At 31.3% G+C, this 10,203-nt stretch overlaps 1 protein-coding gene across 1 annotated transcript; it reads left to right on the top strand.

Moving 5' to 3' along the window:
- The first annotated feature begins 6,867 nt into the window (after positions 1-6,867).
- On the top strand, positions 6,868-9,872 carry LOC105952764 (putative glycosyltransferase At5g03795). Its single transcript, XM_012976344.2, has 3 exons — positions 6,868-7,560; positions 7,648-7,993; positions 9,052-9,872. Exons 1-3 carry the CDS (start codon positions 7,097-7,099, stop codon positions 9,727-9,729), a joined length of 1,488 nt encoding a protein of 495 aa, XP_012831798.2. The 5' UTR covers positions 6,868-7,096; the 3' UTR covers positions 9,730-9,872.
- Positions 9,873-10,203: the final 331 nt, after the last annotated feature.

The raw sequence follows: 10,203 nt of genomic DNA, 5'->3' as shown, positions 1-10,203 counted from the left end.
AGAGTATATACCATGATTTTGATACAAGAAAATTGCTATAGTAACTCAATAGTCGTGATTCGAGTTCCATTTATAAAGACTCAAGCTACATCGTATATTTTTTTACGAGTTAGATCTCGAACATTAATTTATCGAGCTATATTTGCTATGCTTAAGCTTATAAATAAAGCCCATGAATTAACTCATGAGCTTTTCAAAATATGCAGGTATTGTTTCTAGGGTAATTTAAGATAATATTTTTATTTTGAAACATTAATTAGAAAAATTGAAAATTTATATTACTCATAATATGCATTTTTTTTTATGAATTTCTACATAAATTTCATTTTTCTTGTTTATTATTAAAATTTAGTAATATTAATTAATAAAGAAATAATATAAGTAGAGCTCATAACTACAACATGACATAGAACAAGACAAAAAGTTTGCGATAAAAATTAGGGTAAATTACAAACACCCTGAGGTATGGTCAATTTACAAAAAAACTTCTCTTGTTTGGATAATAACATCTACCCCTCAACTATGATTTTTTTCTTACACGTCCACCCTTATCCTGTCAAATTCAACATAATCATCTAGATTTTGTGGAATGTGCTCTAGTTTGTACTCGTTTTGTGTAAAAATACAGTTTCTGATGCACCATAATCTGATATATACAAGCCAAAAAACACATATAATTATGATCATCTTGCTTCAAAATGTAGAGGTTCGAACGGGATAAAACGGGTACAAAAGTGATAACATTCCATATAATCTCGAAGATTCCACTAAATTTAAGGAGTTGAGGGGTGGTTGTAATTATCCAAACAAGAGAGACGTTTCGTAATTTGACCATACCTCAGGGGTGATTGTAATTTACCCTAAACAATAAGCTTATTTTTATTTGATAACTTGGAATATTTTGTTACAGAAATATCGTCATATCAATGATGCTACATGCATGCTGGTGACATACTCAAATCATATATATATATATATATATATATATATATATATATATATATATATATATATATATATATATATATATATATATATATATATATATATATATATATATATATATATATATATATATATATTAATTAGAGATAATAATTTAATTTAATTTTTGCTCTGATAGATGAGTATATAAAACTGTGAGCACTGGCACCATGTTACTATCCGACTATTAAATGATACATTTTCGACGTGGACAAAAAACTGGGGTCACCAATATTTTGTCAATTTTGGTAGAGTAAATCATAGATTAATGATTGATGTCTACACAACACTGACTTGAGTTCAATCTCTTTCCTACACTACTTTTGCAAATGTTCCGACCAGTTTTACATTTGTTTATCGGGTAAATTTCATTTTTTCCGCTTGTACTTTGGTTCGATATCACTTTATCTCTTCAACTCTGGATTGTATTGATTTGTCTCTCTGTAAATGAGAAATTGTCTTAATGTGGTCCTCACAGTTTTAAGATATTTGACTTTAACACCGTTTGATCTAAGTCTGAAAATTACAAAAAAACCATCCCGCCCAGTTTAAATAATTATTAAAAAAATTATAACTTCTCGGCCTTTCTAGAGTGAGATACCCGATGTTCCTCATTCGTACGAAATACCCCTTTAATCACCCTTCATTTTAGTAGTTTAGATCTGAACTGTTAAAAAAATATGGCTAGAAACATGATAGATTCGGCATTTACTAATGTATCCTTAAACTGAAAATTGATAATGGAAACCATGAAAATTCCAGTAATATTGAATACTCGATTGTACCCTCCAGTACATTTGATGGAATAATCTTCCTAAATCCTTTTTTCTTAAATAGGAAATATCAATTTATAGAATTGCCCTTTGTAATGTAATTCTAAAAGATGACATTATTAAATGGATTAAATATAATTCCTGATTTATTAACCGTTGGATATTTTATATCACAAAATTGATCAATCACCTTATCTCGATTATAATCGTTTTCAAGTTTGAAAAAAAAAAAAAAAGAAAGAAAAAAGTTTAACACTTAACCCTAATTACAAAGCCGTATTAACCCTAACACCTATTCTAGATTATAGCTGAATTTAAAGTTTCCCAGAAAAAAAAATTAAAATTAACATAGAACCCTAATTATATATAAAGCCGTATGAACCCTAACACTTTTTTTTTTTTTTTTTTCTGGATGTGGACTAAAAATATGATTTCAACTTCAAATTAATATGGAATCCTAATTACAAAGCCATATGAATCCTAATTTTGTTTGATTTTGAAAATTTCGTGTGATTTCTAAATTAAGTACACATATAATATGTTGAAATCATGGTTATCGGATCGTAAAAATATCTCGTATCGTTTTGCTCCACGGCTCGTATCGTATCGTTATCGTATCGTATCGTAAGATATTTAACCAACTATTAAAATAGTAAAAAATATATATCTACATTATAAAAATATTATAAATATGTAAAATTTAATAGAACTACTTATTTCAAAACAGGTAATAAATTCAAGTTTCAGCATCATATTATAAAATATGATAAAAATCGTATATGCTCATCAAATAACATCATCTAAAAGAGTGTTTGGCTAGACTTATAAGATGTTAAAACGATCTTATAAGATGTTTAAGAGCTATTCCAGTGTGTTAGGTAATATTTTTCAAAAGATCTTAAAAATCAAAATATTATAGGCTATTAGAGAGCAAATAAGATTTTTTTTTTTAAAGTACCTTTACCCCACCTATTTATTTAAGATCTTATAATGAGTAAAATAGCTTGTAAGATCACTGTCCAAACACTTGAAAAAATTAATTTTAAAAGTAAGATGTAACAACTTATCAGCTCTTCAAACAGCTTATCAGATATAAGAGCTTATCAACTGTTTAAAATAAGCTTAGCCAAATTGTCCCTAAGTTCAAATATGAATACCTAATTCCTAATATATTCGATATCTCATAAATTTGAAGATCAGTGTCACTTAAATCATCCTCATCTACCAATTTTAAACGATTGCATTGATCATCATCAATCACAAAATCCAGCAAAAAAACGCATCGAATTGGTCTTGAATCGCTATAATCTATAGAAATTGAATTAGGGTTGTAATATTGTGAGGATTGGTGAAGAAATTGAAGAGAAAAGTCTGAATTAGGGTTGGTATATTGAAGAAATCTGTTCTAAATCGTTTTTCAGAGCAGTTGACTGCATTTCTTTTTTTTTTCTTCGTTTTTTTCATTTTTTTGATTGTCGACTAATATCGTAAATATCGTACCGTATCGTGATACAACAATACGATACGATATCTCGCGATATTGAACGGTATTTATCAATAGGCGATACATAACACGAGTTGTATCGTTTTGATTGAAACCATACCGTATCGCAATATATATCGCGGTATATCGCGAGATTAACCACCATGGTTGAAATTAATAAGAAAACCCATATTGATTAGAACTTTTACGTCATTTTTTTCATGTTTTCCACCAATTACGTGTAGATTTACAGAGAACCCTGATAAAACCCTAAGAGCCCTGATAAAAAAATGCTGAAAGTCGCACAAATCACCCAAAAACAAAGATTGTATTTATCGTATCGTATTGGAATATCGTATCTTATCGTGATATTGAGCAATATTTAGCAGTATTTGATTACAATCGATACATATACCGAGTTGTATCGTTTCCATAGAAATTGTATAGTATCGCGGTATACTGCGATATTGACTACACCGATTTTTTACACAAACTATAAAAAGTTCAATTTTATATTATATGAAAATATTACAGTATACCCTAATAATTATGTTCATGAGTGTAACAAACGGATTTGGCACTTGGTAGCTATTATATTCTATTGATTGAAAAAAAGAGGCTATTATATCTATTAACATCACTATAACATTAACAAATAAATAGATTATATATTAAATAAGTATTTGGTAAAATTCATTTCCATTGTAATCATACAAAATACTGAAATTAACTAGTGAATGATGGAAATTCGAAAATCGAAAAATAGAAAAACAAATAGTGAAGATTTGGGCCAGGGAATGCCCATTGTGGGCCATTAACAATGTTAATGGGCTGATCACCAAAGCATAACTGGGCCCAGAATTCACAAATTCATTATATGGGTTCACTTTTAAGTTAAACGAACATTTGAAATTCTAATACTAAAATTCCACCCGTGCGCTGCACGACAAATGCATATTTCTAATTTATATTCAACACGCTTACTAAAATAGAAATATAAATAAAACCCAATGATTATGTATAGTATATTTATATTCAATGCATTAATATAACTTTTTAAATATCTAAAATGAAGATTAGGATATTTCGGCTTCTGGCATATATATTGTTTTAGAACTAACTGTCAATTGAGTCGGACCGATCTAAAATCTGTTGACTCGTCCAGGTTTTATTTGAGCTGAACCTAAATTACATGTGAGTCGGATCGTGCGTGAGCCATTCTATTAAGCATGAATGTAGGTGTTTGCCCACCTAACTAAAAGTTAAAAATATTTTATAATTAATAGGTAGGGATACTTTATTTGGTTGGGACAAGAAAAAAAGGTTGGAGGCATGTAAAAAGTTAAGCATCCCATAATTGATGTTTCTTCCTCGGACTACGAAAAGCAAAAAGGACCATCTTGCCCATCACCTATGAATATCATATTCTCTGCATAAAAGAAGTCTTCCTACCATAGATTCATTTGTCCTTGCTTTATTATTGCTCATTTATACAATTGTACCCACAAAAGATACTTTTAAGTTTTAAATTACAAAGTTACGAGTAGGACTGGTCATGGGTTGAATCGGACAATTATTATTAATTACCTACCTGATCCGACCACTCAATTTTGTTGAATATTGAAAATTATTATTAACCCAATTATTACGGATTGGATAATGGTTGGCAATCGACTTTGTCGGGTACACAATGAGTCAGTTGCTGATATTATCGCCATTTATTTATTGATTTTTTTTATTACAATAATATGATGTTTTTAAAAGTTTTTTGAGAAGATATTCAAAATGTTGGCAAAACTTATGTTGCAAAAAAATCTTAATTTTAAAATTAAGAGTTTTTGTTATTATACTTCGTAAATATATAATAAAGAATATGAAATAAGAATTATAAAACAGAAATAGTACGTAGAGCGGTAGATATTTATAAATTTGTGTTTTGTGTTTTTAAGTTTCAACTTAGTTTATATACCATTCTAACATTAAGAAAATAAGAATTACAATTACATTTATAACAAATTTTTATTATTAGAACTGTTGGTTGGTTGATATTATTCGACCAACCGACTTTTGATTAAATTGAAATCCGTAATCTATTTATATATGATTCGGTTAAAAATACTGATCCGACTATGTTGACTGGTTAATTATCGGTTATCAGCCAACAATAGTGAATCGAAAATGGGTCGATTAGCTGATAAAACCAACCAATGTCCAACTTTAGTTACGAGCATCCACTTAAAAATGTGAAACACCGTAAAATACATCAGATGATTCGACATACAATCTGCCCAAGAAGTACATATATAAAATAAAATAATTTGCATATCCGGTTGTTCTGATTTCTTTTTAATTGGAATTGGAAGTAAATAGTAATTTTGATTTTCGATCAGATTATAATCCGAAAGTAATTTCGGCAAATAGAGATTTTTTTCTAAGTACACGTGAGAACAATCTTTATCTATATAATGCAAAATTAATTAAATTATTCATTATGTTTTTATTTTGAAGGACCATAAAAGTCTATTACATTTTCCCCATTCACAAAAGGCTTTCAAAAACAAAAAGTTGGAAAATTATAATTTCAAAATCTATTCCGAAGTCGGAAAATTTAGAATCAGAATCGATAAAATTTGAAAATTTTATTTCGATTCTCACACCAATTGCACTCGGGCTCGGCATACAAATAACCAAGTCGTTGACCCCAGTGATGAATTGAAGTTGACAAATCCCATCTCTATATATATTTTAGTGAAGACTAAATAAATTGGCTAATCTAAGTGTAATTTGTAGCACATGTGCGGATGTTCAGGCGAGCTCATGCTAAAATGCACCGGCCCTTCCACGCAACGGCAATTATATTATTGTTTTCCAATTCATTTTCTCATAAAAATTACTCCATCTTCTTAGCGTATAGATGAAATTAATGAATTTTGTTTTTACCAAGACAATGAACTGGTAACACTTTTTTTTTTTTTTTTTTTTTTTTTTTTTTTTTTTTTTTTTTTTTTTTTAATGTTTTTGTTTTGTTTGTTTTTTAAATCACTTAGTTACTCTTAGGGGTCTTCATACAGTAAAACCGTACCGAACCACACCGGATTTTTGATTTCAAATTTTGTACCGTTTATCGAACCGAATAGTTCAATACCAGTAAAACCGAAATATATTTTCTTATTTTAGAAAAAGGTAAATAGAAAACAATTCAAACGAAATAATTCTTGAATTTGACATTCAAATTTCAATAATCGGCTCTATAACCTAAAAAAGATTATCAGTAGAGGCTAACTTGTAAACAATGGAATTTTTTTTTATCAATATGTAAGTATTTAATAATTTTTTATAACCTTAAAGAATTTAGAATATTAATAAAAAGAAATATATCAAATATTTCGGTATTCAAAAAATAAATTTACTGAATACCGAACCGAATTTCGGTTTAATACGGTTTACCGACCGTGTGAACACCCCTGGTTATCCTTTCTTTATTTATAGAAATTAAAGTGAAAATTAATCCAAATTGTTTGACAAAAAAAGTTAAATCATACTATACTAAAACACATGATAAAAATTTAGTGGACGAAGCTCAAATAATTGAATTATAAAGAAAACTAGTCCCTCAAAACATAGTATTAAAGGCCATTTGAGTTTTGACTTGATCTTCATCCCTCTTAAGGATTTTATTCATAAAATAGTATTGTTTTATCCCACGTTGTGATTTCACTAACATTATGAAAATTCCATACATTTTTTTTTACTTCAGTCGAGGGAAAGAGAAAAAAAAAAAAAAAAAAGGAACAACTGGCGCATGCACCATTAAAATAAATAAATAATAAACACTGAAGAAAAGAAGAAAGAAACCATGGCGGATTCTTCTTCTTCTTCTTCTTCTTCTTCTTCTTCTTCTTCTTCTTCTTCTTCTTCTTCTTCTTCTTCATCGAAGCTAGTGTATTTTGTAATATTTCCATTGATTTTGTTATCCGGGCTTGTGATTATACTTAACCAGAAGCCTTCTACCTCTTATAATTCATTTCCATATTTTCATTATCCTGCCGCCGCCACCGCTGCCTCCCGGGCTTCCGGGGCGGTGGCCGCCGCCCCAGCTAAGCAAGATCACGTACCGGTAAAGCCCCGTTTCACGAAGAATGGATCGAAGCGCGACAAATCGCCGAGTGATTATAATTTAGACAATCTAGATATGGTGGAGGCTAGCCTAGCGAAAGCTCGAGAAACAATGCACAAGGCTCGACTCAACAACGAAACCTCGTTCGACCCCGATTACGTACCCGAGGGCTCGATCTATCGGAATGCCAACGCCTTCCACAGGTTTTTAATTTCATTCTTCTATTAATTATATATTAATTAATTAGGACTTTTATTTAATTTTAATTTGGTTCAATTGTTGTTATGTAGGAGCTACTTGGAAATGGAGAAATTGTTCAAGATATACGTGTACGAGGACGGAGATCCGCCGTTGTTTCATTACAGCAAAAGTAAGGGGATTCTTGGAATCGAAGGTATCCTCATTCATCAAATCGAGATCAGCAAATTCCGGACACGAGATCCCAGAAAGGCCCACGTTTATTTCATTCCGTTGAGCGTGCAGTCGATAGCGACCTACGCTTATGTGATACATAATCGAGCGTGGTCTCCCCTGCAGAATATAGCTAGAGATTATGTCAAACTTATTTCCACAAAGTATCCTCATTGGAATCGGACTCTAGGTCGCGATCATTTCATACTCGGTTGCCATGATTGGGTGAGCTTTCTCGTTTTTCTTGCTTTTATTCGGATATCACTTGTCGAATATTGCGTTGGCCTTCTCTGATTCGCAAGATAAGCCATGATTGATAAATAATTAGTCATTATCTGATTTTTGACTAGTCAAATAACTTTTCGTGTTGGTTTGACTATTTGTATATTGTATTGATTGGATCCTTCTAGTATAATTAGGTGTGGAAATTGAAACGAAAATTCCGAATTTTGCTGATTCTAGTATCAAATTCTGATTTCAAAATTTTCCAATTTTTTATTTAATGGAATGGGAATAGATATTATATTTTGATTTTTTTAATTTCAGATCTTATTTTAATTTCAGAAATTTTGATATTTTCCTAATATGACACTTATAGTAAGTTTCCAAATTATTTATTTTCTGAAAATGACACCAACAATTGAAAGTTCTGAATTCCTCATATTCCAATTCGAAAGTTTTCTATTGTGAAACAATTTTTTTTTTTCCTTCCAATTTCCGAAAATCCGATTTTTTTTTTAACGGAATCAAAATTAATTTTCCACTCCCGTACTTTTTCCTCTAAAAGTGTTAATTCCGATCTGATTCTTCTGATTTTCACCATAATGTAAAACTATACAATTGATTTCTAATAAGACTACAAAGTTCTCAACTTGATTAACCCAATTACAACAACTAAAGGAAGCCTAATATATGTTCTATAATTTGTTTTAAAAAAACATGCATGAACTAATTGTGCTTATGCTTCTCCATTCACTAGTAGAAAAATGATATTTTACTGCAACCATTAACCGTAGTAAAATGTACCAAATTCACAGTAAAAAGGTTTTGGCTACACATTTGCTATGAATTTGCCCCGTAGCATATATGGGTGTGACAAAAACTTTGTCAATTACGGTACATGACCGTAGCAAATATTTTTTGGTTACGGTAAATCCTAGCATTTACTACGATTCCAAGGTTGTCCTATAGTAAAAGGTACTTTGTGTTACTGTTTTTTACCGTAGCCAAAAAAATTCATAGCAAAAACAGTGATTTTTGACTTTAATCTTGTTATTTCACAGACTCCAACAATCTCCCACGGAGTCCCTCTCTTATTCAAGAACTCGATCCGAGTCCTCTGCAACGCCAACACGTCAGAAGGGTTCAAACCCTCGATAGACGTCTCCATGCCGGAGATATACCTCCCCGAAGGAACCATGGACGGATTGATCGGCGGGCCCCCTCCGTCAGATCGATCCATCCTAGTCTTCTACGCGGGTGGGGTCCACGGCCCGATAAGACAGATGCTCATGGACCAATGGAAGGACAATAAAGACCCCGAAGTACAAATCCACGAGTACCTCCCGAAGAACATGTCGTACTACGACGTGTTCCGAAGGAGCAAGTACTGCATATGCCCTAGCGGGTGGGAGGTCGCTAGCCCTAGAATGGTGGAGGCGCTCTACATGGGGTGCGTTCCGGTGCTTCTCAAGGAGAGCTACGCGAAACCGTTCGATGACGTCTTGGATTGGAGCACGTTCGCGGTCGATGTTAGGGTTGATGAGATTCGTGATTTGAAGAAGATTCTGATGGGGATAAGTACGGAGAAGTATGTCGAGATGCAAAGGGAAGGGATTCGAGTTAGGAGGCATTTCGAAGTTAATTTCCCGCCGAAACGGTACGATGTTTTCCATATGGTGCTTCATTCGATTTGGCTTCGAAGAATTAATGTTCAGCTTCATGATGCACATGAAACCTAATGATGTATGAATGTTTTTTTTTTCTTTTTCTCTTTTCTTGAAATGCCTAAAGTAGGAAGTAATTATATACTATTGATTGAATTAATTAAAAATGTGTGACCTTGTTATTAAGAGATATTCAATGAGATTATTTGGTGTTGTAGTAAGCATTTGATTTCTATTTTCTGCTGTTTTTTTTCTACAGTTTAGATCAAGTCATAAGGCATAACTGGTCAGTGTTAGATATATATATTAGAATTTATCAACCTTTTCCACTTCTGTTTTTTGTATTTTCTATATTTATATATATGTATATATATAATAAATATACTAATTAATACACGTACACATATACTTACATATGTATAAAAAGCAACATTATATTTGCATGCTGTGATCTCCACAGTTCACCAATTCTAAAAGCACATAGACGTGCAGTGAAATCGAAAACAAGGGAAATATACGATAGTGTAGGTCTAGCGAGTGCGCTTATAT

The sequence above is a fragment of the Erythranthe guttata genome, chromosome 10, assembly GCF_056151865.1.
Source record: "Erythranthe guttata isolate IM_541 chromosome 10, IM_541, whole genome shotgun sequence".
NCBI lineage: Eukaryota > Viridiplantae > Streptophyta > Magnoliopsida > Lamiales > Phrymaceae > Erythranthe > Erythranthe guttata.
Note: the sequence above shows the minus strand (reverse complement) of the source record. Positions and strands in the feature narration are given on the sequence as shown.